Raw genomic sequence first — 17,283 nt, 5'->3', positions numbered from 1 at the left:
CAGAGCTACTTGGATGTCAGAGCAAATGGGGTTGATAAATCACTTGGTGGTGTCCTTCACCCGTGCTGTTTCCTCCAGCTTGGCAGAGAAGCCCTCTCAGTGTTCTGTCGGGGGGATTGTGCTGCTCAAAATGCCACCTCTCAGGTAAATACACAGCAAGTACATGTACAGCGAGTTCCAGTTATTTCCTAACTTTCCTGCATCCTTTTTCATTCCAATTTTATAACCTGGCCAGCCTCTCTCCACTGCCATCAGCTTTGCACATTTGAAATGCCCATGGATCTGTTTGTCATTGCAGTGATCATCATCACAGCGCTGACCAGGCAGTATTTGTAGTAGAACAGTAGGAGCTGCTAAAATTTCCTGTGGCACAGAAAATAACTTAGTGGCAAGGTGCTCTTCTCTTTGGTGTTGGCAGCATGGTGATACAAATAATATTTGTCCATTGTCTTCACTTTGTGTGCAGTTAAAGCGTTTGGTTTGACATGGGTTAAGAACATCCTTGATGTATTCTACTGTGATTCCAGGAGGACTTTCCATTTGCCAGAAATTGCCTCCCCTACACCATCACCACTGGCTTCAAGGGGTAGAAACAAGTAGCATTTTTTTTGTCCACACAAAAGTATTACTTTGCTTTGAATACATGAATAAATTGACAGTGGTTCTCTCTTTTCACTAATAAGTGTACAAATTTAATGTCTCCTAGAAGAGTGTTAGAACAATTGTTATCTATAGTTTTTAATTAGGCACATTTTGCTTTTTAAGAACTTATCTTGAACACTCTTTTTTTAATGATTATTCCTGAGAACCAAGCAGTTAAGACTGATGTTTGAACTGGTAATGAGTTTTTGAATTTTGAACTGACCGCAGTCTTGATGATCTCTTTATTTAAAGAGAAGAAAACCTCTTTGACTAAGATCAAAAGGAGGGAAAACACTTGGATGTAACTCAGCACAGGTCACCCTGCAGCCCATTTACTAACTGATTGCTTTCCATGCCAGCATGGGCAGAGTTTTATCATCATATCCTACTCAGGGACAGGTTTTCTTCTGGTCAAACATTTCCTTGGTTGTCTCTGAAGGGTCTGTGAGAGCATGGAAGATCAATGGATGCATTAAAACCAGCAGCTTTTATTGGAAGATATCATAGGGTAGAATAATAAGAAAAACAAGGAAAGTTTTATCTGGAAGCGTGTTCTAACAGAAACCCCTTTTTTTCCTTGCCTGATGTAAGAATGTCCATCAGATAATTTTAAATTATAATGCAACGTGTTGAGCTTTGCAGTGTTGTTAAATAATGAATGAATATTGCACAAATTGTGAGTAAAAAGGACTGCAGCCCTTTGATTTTGTTACATTTTGGTTTTGATTGCATACTGAAGGAGCTTCGGCAGTCTGTGTGAGGATGTTCACATGGCAGATCTCGGTACCTGAAGGCACAGAATTGGGGCATTGAGGCTTCCCTTATCTCCCATCTAGAGGGACTGCCTCGAGGTGAGGGTTGGTGGAATCAGGACTGCTGCAGCCTTGTGGTTGTTATCTCAGCTGCTATCTCAGGTCCTGGGCCTCTCTCTGAGAATTTCAGTTCTGCTGGAAGGACAGTTTGATTTCATGCACGGTTGGCCTGAGGTAACGTACAGGAAGACAGCCCCCACCCTCCACTTTGTTTGTACTTTGACAGTTTTCTGGATTTTATGGAAATACCCTGAACTCTTGGAGGCCAGGCTCATGCTTTTAAATGTGAGGTTGTCAGTAGTCTTGAACAAAGCAGCCTGAAAGGCTTTGATAAGAGCCATGTTTAAGTGAAATGTTGCTTTGAAATGACTTGAAAAGTATCCTTGGATGAGATGTCTGATGGGGGAGATCTGGGAGAGCAGACAAGTGAAAAGTAATTTTATTCTTCACAATGGAGCAGAAAAGCCCCATCCCTGTACAGTGGTGTGCACTGTGGGGACTCCAGCACACACATGAACATATGCAAGTGCCCAACCTGCTGCTGCTTGATCCTCCTAATATCAGCAAGCAGGGAGTTTGCACAAATGGTGCTGCTTGTGTCACTTTCCCACCTGCTGGGACATTTTCATTGGCCAAGCCACACTAAGACAGGACTGCAGTCAGTGAAGGGGTGGCCAGCAGTGAGGCTTGGCTTTGGGTGCCATGCTCAGGGGTAAAACTGGCAGTGGTAGGCCATGGACTCAGTGATCTTGGAGTTCTTTTCCACCTAAATGATTCCATGATTGATTCCTCTCAGGAGACTGCACACATTGCAGAGCTTCTTGCCCTTATCTGCAATGTGAGTTAAACAAATTGTTCCTATTAATGTGCTGATAGGACAGAGCCTTCATCTGAAGGGGACTCTGTTCTTTGAATGTCACAGGAAGGAAAAAATGCAGTGCCTACAGTGGTGTCTGCCATGCTCCTGCCAAGGCTCTTCTGTCACTGATAAACTCTGTGAAACAGGGGCTTGCAGCAAGGCTTGAACCAAGATACAACACTCAGAAAGTCTGTGACTGTTTTTAGGAAATGCTGGGTGTGCTCACACCCTGTTTGTCCATCCCAGGGACTGGAGGGGCTTGTTTGGATTTGTGCAGCTTTGTACATTGGCCTGGATTGTGGCCATGTAACTGTGCTGCTCTGCAAGGCTGTTTTGAAATCCTTGTGATTCACTCTCTCATTGTGTAACAAGCAGTCATTGAAACAAAGCTGATCCATGGTCTTCCTCTAAAGAGTCCTGCTGGACACAGTCTTACATACAGTTCTGAACTAGCTTTGATTTTTAGTGTGTGAAATGCAGTGTAAATGTGGGATGGATATTTCATCTGCCTCTGGTGACATTTGTCATTTAAGAACATTATGGCTGATTAATGCAGATTCTTTGTTATTTTTTCCTACTGTAAGACACTGTTTATTTGTGAGGACAAAAATACATTAAGGCTCAGAGGGACTCTCAGGTTGTGCAAGAAGGAAGAAATGGTTAAAGTTCATCCTCTTTACAATTAGGAGCAGTTTTGTTTAAGAAAATCAGTTTCGAGTCTGTTAAGAATTCTTTATTTGGGAAAAGTCTTGGAAGAGCAGGGAATTGTTGTAGCTGCCAGTTGTACAGGTGACAGCTCAGGACAGTGGTGACTGCTCTCTTATGAATGCTCTGTAACTTTGAAAGAAGTCATATGTATTCACATTTTCCCAGGTACTACTCTCACTTTAAAGGTAGGGGAGGCTGTCAGCTGCTGAAAATGAAATCATAAAATGCCTGGAAGATGCAGGAAGTCACTCTCAAAAGTAGGATGCCAGTCTGAATTCCAAGGGCTGAAAAAGTCATCTACCTCAATAAAATAATATCAAAACATTTTTAAAACATCCTCAGGTCTTTAATCTGTTTATTTCAACTACTTTGTACCTGTATTTGAGCAAAAAGTAAAAAATAGTGTTCTGGAAAATTTTCTGTAGCTAATTCACATATAAGCATATGATTCAAGCAGTAATACTAAAGCAACCCCTTAAAAATATAGCTGTGAATAATTTGCTGATAGAACTTAGGTATAAGGAGCAGCTGTGAATCTTTGGATAGAAAGGTTGGGGTTTTTTCAGTACTGAAGCACTTAGGTCAAAATTGATTCCTCTGACTTTGTTATATATCCATGGACTTGAGAATGTGATTGATATAGACTTGGTGAAAAAAACCTAGAACCTTCTTTCACATCTTTTCCTTTTCAATAAAAGATGTGAAAAAGTCTGGGAAAATCTGGAATGTTTAAAAACTTATGTCATCATATTTTAAGCTGAGGGATTTTTTTAAAGAGACATTTGGGTTTGGTATTATTTTGGAGGGGTGCTGTCATAATTTTGGAAAGCTTTCTTGTCAGTGCATGCCTAGTGGCTCTTGTCCTTGATCCATGCTAGCCTAGAATCTAATTTTCATTTTTTCTTGAGTGAACTGTAAGCATTAGAGTCTAGTTTTGAAACAAAATAGTGAAATTACTTGGAGTACTTTCAGTAGTGTGTACTGATCATCGTTAGCAGCTCCTCTGTCCTAGACAAGGATACTGTTTTGCTACATGATTTTATTTCAGATGTTAATTCATTTAAGTTGTGTTTGCAGTATTTGAATGTGCGTTATTTCACCTTGGTCAGTGTAAACAATAGCCCCCAAGGATCACAAAATTCCTGCAAGCCACACCTCCATGGACTTAAATAGAAAGCACTGTTAAAGTTCCTGAGAGAATGAACTCTTTTCTGAATACACCTAAATCTATTATTCTGCCTTGCTAGGTTCTCTGCACGTGTCCCAGTGCTGCACATAATCTTCTGCCATAATTGCCAGCTTTGTGTGGTGACAGTAAAGAAGAATTGGAGTGACAGGATGAAACACAGTGGGATCCAAGCTTGTAATATGTTTTCTTTCTGATTTTACACAAAAGGTCAGGCAGGAGGCTTATTGTTTAAAATTTTAAGGTTTGGAGTCTTTTTTCCCCTGGGATTTCCAATCCATTCTAAAATGCCTGAGTTCCAAAATATGCTAGGGACATGATGCTGGCCTGAGGGGAGGGTAGGAGAAAGTTAAAACCAAAAACAAACATGTATTGATGCACTCACCATATGTCCAAAGCATCTTATACCCAGAGCATCTGCAGAATGTGCTGTCATCAGAGCAGTGTGAATCACCTGATTTGGACACCAAGAGCAGAGCCAGGACAAACACAGTGGTGCTTGACAGAAGTTGGAGATGAGCTGGGAGCTCTGCTGGTGATGCCTGTGTTTATCCATGCAGACTTCTGAGGGAGAGTTTTCTGGGAGGTTTAAGAAAATTGTACTCAAGAATATTCTTCTTTGATATTTTGCAGAGTAATGTATTCTGCCAGACAAAGGCCTTTTTACTTATCTTTCTGTACATCAAAGTGTGATTTCCCCTTGAAATATGGGGAGCTGACAATTGTACAACGGCAGCAGGGATCTGGGTTCACAGAGTAAGCAGTGTTTCATTATGCTGCTTTATTTGGATGGGCAACTGTGAGAAATAGCTTATGATGTATAAAATATCTGAGTCTCTTTTTGTACTTTAAGACATTGTTATCTCTATTTGAAGTTGGCTAGTGAAGGTCAGTCAGGCTAACTGCTTGCAAAAGAATATCCTGTCTCTGTTGGTAGATACTCTTTTCAAAGTTCATTGCATCCAGCAAGCTATTTTTGTAAATACCACCCATCATGGCAAATTACATACTGTTAGTGGGAGGGGAAAGGGAATGGTGCTGAGGTTCTTTTCATTTAAAAAAAGAAATCAATTGTTGTTGTAAAGAGCATTGCATGGGCTCGATGAAAAGTGTAAGAAGTTAATTTGTTTGAGATTTGGTGTTGATCAGGAATGTCAAATGGCACTGCGGAAGTGATGCATTCTGTGATAACTGTAATACTGAAACTTTCACTCACTGATAACCATGGCACTGATATATTGTGATATTTTCATGACATTTCCTTTGCTTTACTTTGAAGTCTAGTTGGTTAAGTCAGGAAGTCTTTCTGTATTAGCAACACTGAAGTTACAGTGTTGTTTCTTCCTCTCTTTATGTTTTTATATTTGTTGTTCAGTGAGAATGGAATGCTGGCAGTGTAGGAGAGTGCTAATACTGGCAAGCAGTCACTTACTTCTCCAGCCTATCACATTTTGAAATGAAACCCATTTAGAAATGGGATTTTTTATTAAGTAACATTTTTAAAGGAATCAGTAGCCTATTTGTGTTCTACTTATTAAAAATAAATCTGTCTTTCGGTGGTGTGTTGGATTTAGTTTTATTCTATGGTGTCTACTCAAATCTACATAAACTGATGGTCCTGCCCCAGAAATATTTACAAACCAGAGCAATCCTTGGTAATCATGCCTGATCTTGTGGAGAAAATTACTGCTGTGTGTTGGCCTTGCAGAACTGGTTTCTCAAGAGACCCTTGATTTTGAGAGCCGATGCATTGGCTGCACAGGAGAGGCATTCACATGTAGGTGCAAGTGGGGTGTAGCACTGGCCCAGAGAGAGCCAGAGTCCTGTAACTCCCCCTTTTTACATTAAGTGGTTTTCTGACTGATTTTTATCTCCACAATACACTCATTTCTAGGTTATTATTACCTACCTTGGATGTTCTGAATAGCAGTCATTGGCTTCCTGCAGTGCAATGAAACACTGACACAGTGTTGCATCTTCAATGTTTATATATAAACCACTAGTTATAATGTACCTTATAATATAAGATACATAGTATAATATACATAATATACATATAATATACAATTAATATAACATGCTAAAATATAAGATACATTATAACTAAGATCTTATATAGCTTTTGGATATGCTGGTACCTTTTTGCTCAGTTTTTCTAGTCTCTTTGACTTACCTGTGTGAAAAGGTAAAACTTCATAATTTATTTTACATCAGTGAAGATTACTGATTAATTTAAAGGTAATCCTGTTGAACTCACTGGCAACGTTTATCCTTGTTCCACCAGATTGCAGCTACTTTAAAACCACAGCTCAAAGCAAAATACTTTGTTTTCAATGCAACCACCAGTGGAATGATGAAGGAGATGCAAAAATATCTACCTCTAAGCTTTAAAAGGTTATCTAAAAATATCTGCATGAACCAGCTAAAAGGTTTTACCAGATGATAATCGGTAATTATTATGGAAATATCTGATTTGGAAAAACCCACGACACATCTCACATTAAAAATAAAAAAAGGTAGAAAAATCTAAGCAGTAATATTTCCATCAGTGCAGTGTTTCATGTATCAGGGAAAGTGGGTCCTCAGTCAGCGAATACAGCTAAGTCTGTTTTGTGCTGTGGCAAATCCCATTGTGAAGAGGCTGTGAGTAATCAGAAGTGACAGCATAAGCACTTTCTGTTCAAAGTGATTTTACAGAAAGCATTATTTTCTGAGAAAAGTACACATATGGCTCCCATAATGCTGAAAGAGCACTGCTGTATCCATTTATTAGCACTAGTGTTGGGAGAGGAAGTTTTGCAAATGGTGCTCAGATTTAAGACCTTTTCATCTGCATTTTCCATTGCATAAAACATCCTTAAAATCATAGGAATCAGACAGACAGGTAAGGGCAAGGCAAGAGTGTCTGCCAGGGGGTGTTAGGGCAGTTTATGAGGATGAGGATGCTGTCAGGAGCTGCACCTGCTGCTCAAGGGTCACTCAAGAAGTCAAACAGCAGTAAAAATGCTGTTTCTTGGTGGAAGAGCCAATGGGCCAAGAGCAGCTGTAATTTCCAGTTCACAGGGTGAGGCAGACCCTTGGAAAAAGCTGGAGAAAGGGGTTTGCACTCATACCAAGCACTGCATGAATCCCCTGAATGCATTTTGATGAGGGTGCCTCAGACCTCTCTGCTCCTTCTCACTCAGGCCCTCTTCTTGCCCTAAGCTGTTGTTCCTGTAACAGTGCTCACCTCCTTGTCACATCCTCCTGTCCTGTCCTGTCCTGTCCTGTCCCCACTCTGAGCCAGCCAATAATGGTGGGACTGCAATGAAAACTTGAGAAGTTTTGCTCTTACAAATTATGAATTTAAAGGATGAATTTACCCCCTGTAGTAGATAGTTATATTTAAGAGGGTTTATATTTGTTATGCTTGGGGTTTTGGTTTGGTTTGGTTTGGTTGTATGGCTTACCTTGACTCTACAGTTTGTGGCTGTAACAAATATGATTCCTTGTGTGAGGCATGGGCAGGTTTGGCCTGGGCCTTTCAATTTAAACTAATACACTTACATAATCAAGTCCTGCTCTTCTGATTTCTGTCAATTGCTTACCAGTTTTGTGCATTTGCAAAACTGCCCAAAGGAACTACTCAGAACTTCTCTTCCCAAAGTCTGAAGCCTCTTAGCTTTTCAGGGAAAGCCAAGGTCCCAGTGCTCACACTTATAGAGCTTGGTAGTTCAAAACCAAAATACCAACAGCAAAAGTCCTCATGACAGTTATGTCAAACTCTATAGTTCAATATTTGGGATTGGAACTAGGGTTTTATGTATCTATCAAAAACATGAATAATTTAAAAGCTGTTTGCTTTGGAAGTTAGCTCTGTATTTGCAAATATGACGTCTACAGTTTTCTGAGTTATTGTAATTTACTGCCTCTCTTAGATGCTCCACAACCAAGAAGCCTAAAATAAAAGTCTACTTCTTTCCATAGTAATTTGTTTTGGAAGAGATGGTTGAAGAAGTTGGAGGGTAGCAAAGGAGATTCAGGTCTCTCTTTTTCATGAATATTAAGGCAGACAATCCCAATTCTGAAATTTCATTACAGGCCTCGATCACAAATGAAATGTTTCAAATACTTGTACTGCTTCCAGTAGCCTCTTTCTCATCATCTCATAAAATTACCCCCAAGGAAAGTGAAGCTTAAATAGTGATGGGTCTGAGTATGTCACCAGTTATCTACTAAAGTGGAGACAATATTGTTTGTATTCAAGCATGAATTCCAATGACATTTAACAGAGTTAATTTTATCTTTATTTGGTATTACGAATTTTGCCTCATTCTGTTCACTCTGTTGCTTTCTTTGAAATGCCTCTCAAATTTCACTGGCACTGGACCATCCTTGGTGATTGCTGCCACATGTCTGTCTAGCATGAAAACATCTTTATTGCTTCAGAAGGTCTATCTTTAACAGCTTGGAGATACTTGCATCTGGCTTGGAGTTCTGACAAGCAATGGTCACATTGAGAGAGCTGTTTGTTTGGTTTTAATGAGCTTAGGCTACAGCTTGCATTCAAGGAACTGCTTGAACTTAATAACACAGCCAATGACTTGTGCTGCTCAGATCCCTGGGTGCTTTCATGGGCACTGGGTAATAGGAGTGGGGGAACATTTCTGGCCATGGAAAATAAAGGAGGCTTCCATAGCATTACTGGTATTTTCTTTTTGTGTCAGCTCCAGTTTTAAACCAGCAATGTGGAGATATCCATTGCAGTAACAAAGTTGAAGCAATGCATGTTGAAACATTTACCGGGGAGGTGTAAGGAGAGAATATACCATTAAAATCTTCACACAGAGGGGTGATCCTTCCACCTTGAACGTACAAATCATGGCAATTTTCATTCCTCCTTTGGAGTGGCTGCTGTGTGTCTGATAAAATAGATTAATGATGAATTATATGTCAGAAGAATTTACTCAGTGGTTGCTTTGCTAACCCTGGTGTCGTTTCTTCCCTACAGGTATTTCTGTAACAAAGAAGACTCATACATGTAAGTAATACCTTTTGATTTGGCCTTCTCTCACAAATGCAATTTCTGTTAGGCCATGCTGTGGTGCTCAGACTAATTGGTGTTAGTCTGGCCTGAGAAAGCTCCATGTTAAAAATTCTGGTGTTTTTTTCTGCCTTAGGGGTTTCAGTCCTCACCCAAAGTGTTGTTGGATGTACAATGTGTGTCTGTATGTGTGGTACTCACTTGTCTGTTAAATCAGAGGGCAGAAAAAGAAAGTTGTGAGGAAAGGCAGAATTCCTTACTGTACTATATCTACCCTACAGCTGGCTGATAATTAACATGTCCAGAAAATGCAGGTGAGGAGAATGGTTTTTTTTGTGTCTGTTACAGATGCACTGTGATTCAAATCAAAATAATTTAAATACATCTTCTGTCCCTCCCTATGCACTAATCTATGAGATAAATCATTCTCTACCTGTGCTTAAGGAACTTGATGAACAACTGGAGGTTCTTGTTTTGCTCTCAACCATCTAAGCAAGCAGCCCCCATAAGTGGTGACCTTGGAAATGGCTGGGGATGTGTGCATTTACTTACATATACATTTATTCCAAATCCTCTTCAAAGCCATCATTTCTGGGGATCAACTCTTATCTATCCTGCAGGGAGCTCAAAGCACAGTTCAGAGAAAATGCTGGGATTTGTCGCTGAAGGAGTATGTTCAGATTCTTCAGATACTGTCTGTGGAGGTTTGGCAATTTGGTAGTGCAGGAATTGCACTTGCCCAGGATATGAGACAGGAGTAGGCTAAAGCTGAGGCCATTACTCTCATGAAAGCCCTCTTACAAAACAGGTGCTGTGCTGCTCAATATTTACAAATATATATGCATTTTCTGTATTTTGAAGTATTTTCACCACAGCTTTTAGGATGTCACAAAGTGTCTTACATGGCTTTCATTCCTATTTCATTCCTGGTTTTATAATACTCATGGAGTGAAAAATCTGACTTGAGACGATGAATTCTCACTGTGTAGAGTTAAAAAGCAGATTTGAGAATTTCTAATGAGAAGCTGATTTGTGTGAGTTTTGAAACAAATTTTAAATGTCTCAAACTTTTAGAGCATGATGGTCCTCCTTTGCTTAGGTGGGCTTGCTGCTTAAAGCATTCTGAGGGCCAGACCCACTTTGGCTGAATGATGGTTTTGTTGATCTTAATGAGAGCTACAGGCAGGCAGCTGAGGGCAGAATTTCATCCTGGTGTTTTGGGGAATATTTGAGCTCGTGCTGGCTGGCATTGACAGCACAGGACACTGAAATGCTCCATGAATCTCCAGGCCAGGCAGTGCCCAGCCTCCTTGCACACGGGGCCAGCCCTGGTGTGGGGCCACCCCTCTCTGGAGGTGCTGGGTGTTTGTGCCTGCTCAGTGCTGGGCTCTCTGGTGTACAGGTGAGTGTTGGTTTGTAACACCCCCTGGGAATCAGCCAAACCCCCCCTGGGTTTTGTACAGCAGTGCCGTGAGCTGACCCACAGAGCCACGGCTCCAGCTTTGGGAATTCTGTAGGGAAGATGAAGCAGTGAGCACAGAGCTAAAGAGAACAGCAAACAGCTCCTCAGCCACCCCAGCCTGGTGCAGGGTTGTCACCCTGGATCTCAGCTGAAGCAGTTTCAGGCCTGTGATGAAAAAAAGATGTGTTTCTCAACTGTGAGAGATGATTAGTAGTGCTCACCATACAAGGCCTTTCATCTAGTTCAAACAGAAATTAGGGTCCCAGTGTCTTTCATGTTGAGAACTCTGTGCTTTTCTAAGAGAGCTGTCAAAGAGTAGTTCCCCAATTTGTTAATCAGTTGTCATGCAATTGCTGAAGCATGAACAGAAAAGTTGCCTGAATAATGGGAAGATAAGCTTGCCCATTAAGAAGGGATTAAAATAGAAGGAGCAATAGGCTGTAATTGGCATGATGAAAATGTGAGCTACGTTTGCTAGCAAATATGTATGAGGTTTCATTCTGTTTTGGTTGAAGTTCTTTTAGGATTCATTTCTGTTATGACAAATTCTCATAGAGGAGGAATGGATGTAAATTGTGCATCTTTGGCATTTCAGCATCACACACAATAAGGTTTTTTTTTTTTCCTTGTTGCCTAAAATTAGGTTTTTTAATTGAATACAAAAAGCCAATAAAATTTACAGGTTTGGAATGTTAGAAAAAACAATATAAACACCCAAACAGAAGAATTACAAAGTCTGAGTTTTTAACACCTACAAATGACAGAAAAAGAGTTTATGCACCAAAATATGCTCTAGAATTTGCCAATCAGTTTGCATCAGTATAAATAATTTATCCAAATGAAGTTATGTAGAGTAAGATTTCTGCAAAGAAATTTCAAAAAGCATTCTTGCAAACAGTTTGTATAGTATATATTCCTTGCCTGCTCTGATTTTTAGGAATATGGATGAAACTGCCTTATTCCAGTTTTATGATGTGTGGCATATGAGGGTGTTGGCTGACTGTAAACTCCCACTTATTTCTAATGACCTGTGATTTAATTAGGGAGAAAGAAATGGAGTGGAGAAAATGAGTGGAAAAGAAGAAAGAAATTAGTAGAGAAAAAAATAATTTTAACATAATGCCAGAAAGTTTGATACATGATGCATTTCAATTAATCCTTTTCAGACTTCACCCTCACAGCTGTTTGAATTGTGCAGGTTTTGAAATTGGTGGAGATCTGTCTCCAGTGCTTAATTTTTCCTGGGTTTATTGTTTGAGGGTCTGGGTACATTTTATCCCTTTCTTGACATCAGTCTGTGAGAAAAGTGCCCAGGCAGCTGAAAGGGAACTCCTGTTCTGATGGCAGGTGCTCAGGTAGTTCTGAATCCAACAATAGCTTAATATTTGTACACATGCAACATAGCAGTGCTGAAGAAATGCAGATCTTTCATAATATAACTATATAAAATAGAACTTGAGAGATTTTTATCCCTTTTTAGGCATTTATCCAAGTATTCTACTTCATTGGTGCTTCTCCACATTTCTCTTTATTGCAGTTTGTTTCAAAATCTGACACTTTTAAACAGGGAGTGCAATAGTCTTCCAAGGAGCACTAAGGGAATAAATGTTATCCACCCCAAAATGCCCTTCTCTTTGCAGTTCAAGTTTAAGATTAAACAGGCTTTTGAAGAAAAAAATACATGTCTTCTGTCTGTTTGTAGAATAATTCTCTTGAGCTCACATGGCTATTTGTCAGGTTAACCATCACTTTAGATAAGCTGTAGTCTGTCAGATGGTAGAGGACAAGTCCTGTCTCATCTTCCATACAAAGTGGGACTTGTGGTCTTTCAGTTCTTTTTGACTCGAGAAAGACATGACTGACATTTAGATTCTGTTCTGATCATTTGATTGGCAGTAATATTTGTAACACAGCCCTCTTGTGCCATGTCTCATATTCTGAATAGAAAAGTACTGCAGGTGAATTGTAACTTTGCACAACTTCACCCTTTTTGCAAATTCAGAAAGGCATCATTTTATCAGTGATGATAAAAATGTGAAATCCTGGGAAACAGAAGGCTGCAAAGGACCTGGCTTTTAGCACTGACCCACTGGGCTTTAGGCTGTCCTGAAGTGTGGAGTATTTTGTTTCTGGCATTTTAAATTTAAATCTTGCCTCACTTCATGTAATTAGTTCCATGGCCTCTACCAGACCACTTGTGACTCAGAACTGTCACACAAACCAATCACCTTATTTTTCTTCAGATCCCTGTTTTATCTTGGGCACTGACTTTGTTAAATGAGTTTGAACTTGACTGCCTCTCAAAGTAAGGGGTTTTTGCAGATGCACCCAGAAGGTGAGTGTTGTACTAATTCAGGATGTAATGGAACCTTCTTCCTCTCACTGTTTGAGTTGTGAGGAGCCACAGTCAGAAGCTTTGAAGGAGCTGGATTGCACAGCTGGAGTTCACATCTGCATTGATGGCCAGATGCACTCAGTCATTTCCTTACCTTGCATTGGTAAGGCAGTAACAAATGCACAGATTTGACAGCCTTCCTCACAGTTTTCTGTCCAGAGCTCCTTTGGAATATTGTTTCACAGCAGAAAAGCACCAGAATCCCTGGCTCTGAGTGACACCCACTCATCAGAGCAGAGGTGGGACCTGCAGGGCTGCTCTTACCTGGCCTGGATTAACCTGGTGCTGCTTTGAACTGGGGGCTGCTCACTGGGGTTCAGCTTTCTAGGGATAGTGCACCTACAGATCACTGTCACCAGTGTGGAGCATGGCTTTTCTGAGCTGAGGCCAGAAGTGACAACTGCTTCATTCATTTAGACTGAATTATCACCATTGGGAGAGAAAGAGCATGTTTCTTCTTGTGATTTATCCAGATATTTAAATTAGAGAAATTTTCATAAACAATTATGTCAGTAGGCATCTCTGTATGAATCCCTTAATGTTGGGTGAACTGTTCCTTACTTAAACTGAAATTATCCTCTCAGTTAATTTCTGGCAGATAAGAAATGTTTCCAAAGCTAGATGCTGCTTTTAATGACATGAGCTCCTGCTGGAAAATTAAGTGAAAACTGTGTGGCTTTAATTTTTAGCACTAAATAAAAACATTTGCATGAAGAACTGACAACTTTGTTGGCAAAAGGTAGAAATAAACCCATCCTTCCTGCTGTCTGAGATCCCAAGCCCTTTCCTCACTCCCCCATCAAGCTCTGGGACTGTTCCTTCACTCATCTGGCTGTAGGTGTTGGTCTCAGGGTGTATCTTGGCTCAGTGTCCTTTGCCAGTACACAGGAACTCTGGACTAAGGGGGGGGGAAATTCACATTTCAGGTTTACACTGCAGGTGGGGAGTCTTGGCTGCACCATGGGGAAGTCAGCTTTACTCTCCACTGTGTGTGACCAGAGCTGGGAGTGACAGAGTTCAGGTGTCTGCACCACTGCCCATTGTCCTGAGCAGCCCCTGAGCCTCTGCCTGGACCTTGCAGTGCTGCTGCAGCACAAGGAGCCAAAACCAGGGAATGTCCTGCCCATGGAGACCAAGGCATGCACTTAACACTGCCCTGGGCAGGGATCCCTGCCTGCATCATGGCCTTCCTCCTTGGGCTCTCAGCAGCTGCTAAGAGCACACTGCTTGTTAAAAATGCACAGGCAGATTTGGGGCAGAAGACAGCTCTTTAGCTTCTCAGATCTCCAACATTTCTAGAACTGCTTTTCACCAAAGTTCTGCAAGTATATATTAATGTTTGCATTAATATACACTTGCAGAACTGTACTTGCAGTCTTGGGCATTAATATATACTTGCAGTCTTGGGAACCCAAGACCCAGATTGCTCTTCCTCTCTGATTTTACTTGCCATATTGTATTTACTGTCACTGCTAGAGATTTCTCAACATTTGCTAGTTATTTTGTTTAATTGCATTAAAAGGAAAGCCATTGTGATTTTTCTGATCTGATTTATAATTACTTATCTACTGTGCATTGTACTGTTGACTTCACCTCACGTGTTTCATGTGCAGACTAAAGTAAATGATACTTTTCCCTCACAAAACAAGAGCCTTCAGAAAACTGATGGTTAACAGGATCTGCTGTTAGCACCAAGGCCTAAAGAGAACAGGTGAAAACTAAACCCTGTCCCCTGAGGCCAATAAAATAGCTGTTTGGTCCCCTGTGTGTAACCTCCTAATAACTTTACTGGGCAGCCTTAAGATCCCTTGGGGGCTTCTCTGCAAGAGCATTCCCTCTCTTTGTTCAGATTGCTTATTAAAAATGATTTTATAATGAAGTTGCCTCAAATAGCTGCTACTTTCCTGCTTGTCCTTGAAGCACTGTTTGCCCTGATGAAGAATCTGAAGACAGCTATCTAGGGCTGTTCTCTTGTTCAAAACTTTTACTGAACTACGGCTACACTTCTTTTTCTCATTTCACTTTTTTTTTTCTTCTCTTTTTTTTTCTTTAACTTCCCTGCTGTGAGCCAAAGCAAGTCTCTCCATCAGCAGCTCAAGTTTGTGCCTTTAATTCCCCTTTGAGGCCATCCCTGTGGAAGGTTTGGTTTGGTTGCCACACGAAACACTCTGTCAGGGACTTGTTTGTTGCCTGAGAGAGAATGAATATTGCCTTCTTTTTGGGTGGCCAAATTATTGAGTACAGGGCCTAAGATGAAGACATTGTCAAAAAATGAGGAGAGGAGAGAATCTTTTTAAAGTCAGAAAGGGTTTCTGGCTGGCTTGGGAGAAAGAGTACACAGAATGGCAAGGGTGTGGGTATGTGATGTCCATGCCATGGCTGTAGGTGAAATCTGTGGATGATCTGGTTCTTACTGGCAGTTCTGCACCACTGAAATATTTTCTCTGTAAAAATTCCAACATTTGTGAGATAGACCAGCCCCTTTAGCCTTATGGAAACTGCCATGAGTAAAGGCAAAGTATCAAAAGAATTTTTATTAATATATGTTTTGTGTCCTCACAGAATAACAGGTCAGAGCTGAGACAAACCTGTTGCCTCTAATCTTCTCTTAGCTGCCCAAAAGCTTGGCATGTGCCTGGGCCCCAACCCTTTGGCACACTTGGAAGGAACATTTCATTTTCTCCAAGGCTGATAGAACAAGCAATTAAATGTACTGCCCTGGAAGTCCCAGGGGGAACTCTGTCTATTAGCTGCACTTGAAGATAATATCAGGTCTCTTCTCTGGTTCTGTTCTGAGTATATGGAGCAGCTTCTGTCTGTTTGGGGGTTTTGACTGTAACCATTATTTATGGGCTTACTTTACTCTGAGTTTTCTGGTAAATACCCTCAGACAGGGGTTTTGGTGCCTTTAATAATGAAGTAGTATGCAAACCAGAGCAAGGGAAAACCAGCAAATGAAATGAAAAGTAATTTTAACAAATGAGGACTGATAAGTATTTGCAAAATGTTAATAATCCAGTATGAAAATTCATTGGATTATAGATCAGATACTTCTAAATTGCAAATCAATATATTCCAGTTCTGCTCACACTTCATTTCTTTTTCTGGTTGCTCCTGTGGAAGCAGACAAGATGGGCAGAGACGTTCTCTTAAAATATTTTTAAAATACTTTAAAAATATTTGGAGGCCCATGTTTTAAGGAATGATGAAATGTTAGGAGAGCATTAAGGAGTTTCTGACATTAAAGGTTTAAATTCTGTTAGTGTGATCGATGGGTATTAAAAGATTGTGGATGTGACTCAAAAATCAGTTTGAACTGCTTGTGGATGCAGGCAGTAAATACACTGGGAATGTCTGTAGTGTTCTCTTATACCTAAGCCTTGCTTTATAAATTCATAGAAGTTGCTCTTGCGTGTTTTGTACCCTTCTTTTTTCTGTCTGTTAATTCCTAAGGCTGTTCCTCTGATGTAGGAAATGGTGAATGAAGTCCTGAACACCTCCTGTGGTGCAATGCACTTTAACAGGGGAAGTGTGGGACTGCTCTGAATCCTATTGCAGCTGCCTCAGTGAGTCCTGTTGGCTCAAAGGTGCTTTCATCAGCCCTCTTAGCATTGCCTTTTTCTTGCTGTTTTTAAAATCTCCTCTCTTTAGAACTCTTGCAGCTGTTTCATGAAGTTAATGTTTCCAGCTTGATAAGAACAGCTGTCTACAATTTAGTGTGTTCATTGGTTATAGAAGAGAACTGTGTTATGGGCTGAATCTAAGCTTAAAAATATCTGATATTCTTCACATTCTAAGACTTTAATCCAGCTCTGAGAGCAGTAGTTGTTCTTTGCAAAGTCATTAAGTTAATTTTTTTCAGCTTTTGAGTGTCTTGGGCACCAGAAAACTGACAGATGAGACTCCAAATCTGTTTTTGTATTCTGTATATTTTTCAATACAAACAGTGTGAAAGCAAATAGGAAGTGTTACTGCTGATGACTTTCTTCTTTAATATATGGGTTGCATATCTTGGCTCTGAATAGTCTAAGTCTAGCCAGCTCTAACTATGCTTTCAGAGAAATACTTTTGACTCCATTCTTTGCAATAGCTCCCTAAGAAACAAGTGTACTTTCTAAACAAGACTTGTGCAAAACTCATTTGGTTTGATTTGAACACCTTGAAGTCACCTCAATCTCTATTGAAAGGTGAATCTT

At 40.3% G+C, this 17,283-nt stretch overlaps 1 protein-coding gene across 2 annotated transcripts in view; it reads left to right on the top strand.

Annotated features, from left to right (window-relative positions):
- Positions 1–17,283, top strand: part of RORA (RAR related orphan receptor A) — a 337,214-nt gene that overhangs the window by 225,078 nt on the left and 94,853 nt on the right. For both annotated transcript variants that reach the window (XM_050978688.1, XM_050978687.1), the window contains exon 2: positions 9,198–9,227. In XM_050978688.1, the coding sequence (XP_050834645.1) occupies positions 9,198–9,227 (30 nt within the window). The remainder of the gene's footprint in view (positions 1–9,197; positions 9,228–17,283) is intronic.

The sequence above is a fragment of the Serinus canaria genome, chromosome 10, assembly GCF_022539315.1.
Source record: "Serinus canaria isolate serCan28SL12 chromosome 10, serCan2020, whole genome shotgun sequence".
Lineage (NCBI taxonomy): Eukaryota > Metazoa > Chordata > Aves > Passeriformes > Fringillidae > Serinus > Serinus canaria.
The sequence above is the reverse complement of the archived record's forward strand: the minus strand, read 5'-3'. Positions and strand labels throughout refer to the sequence as shown.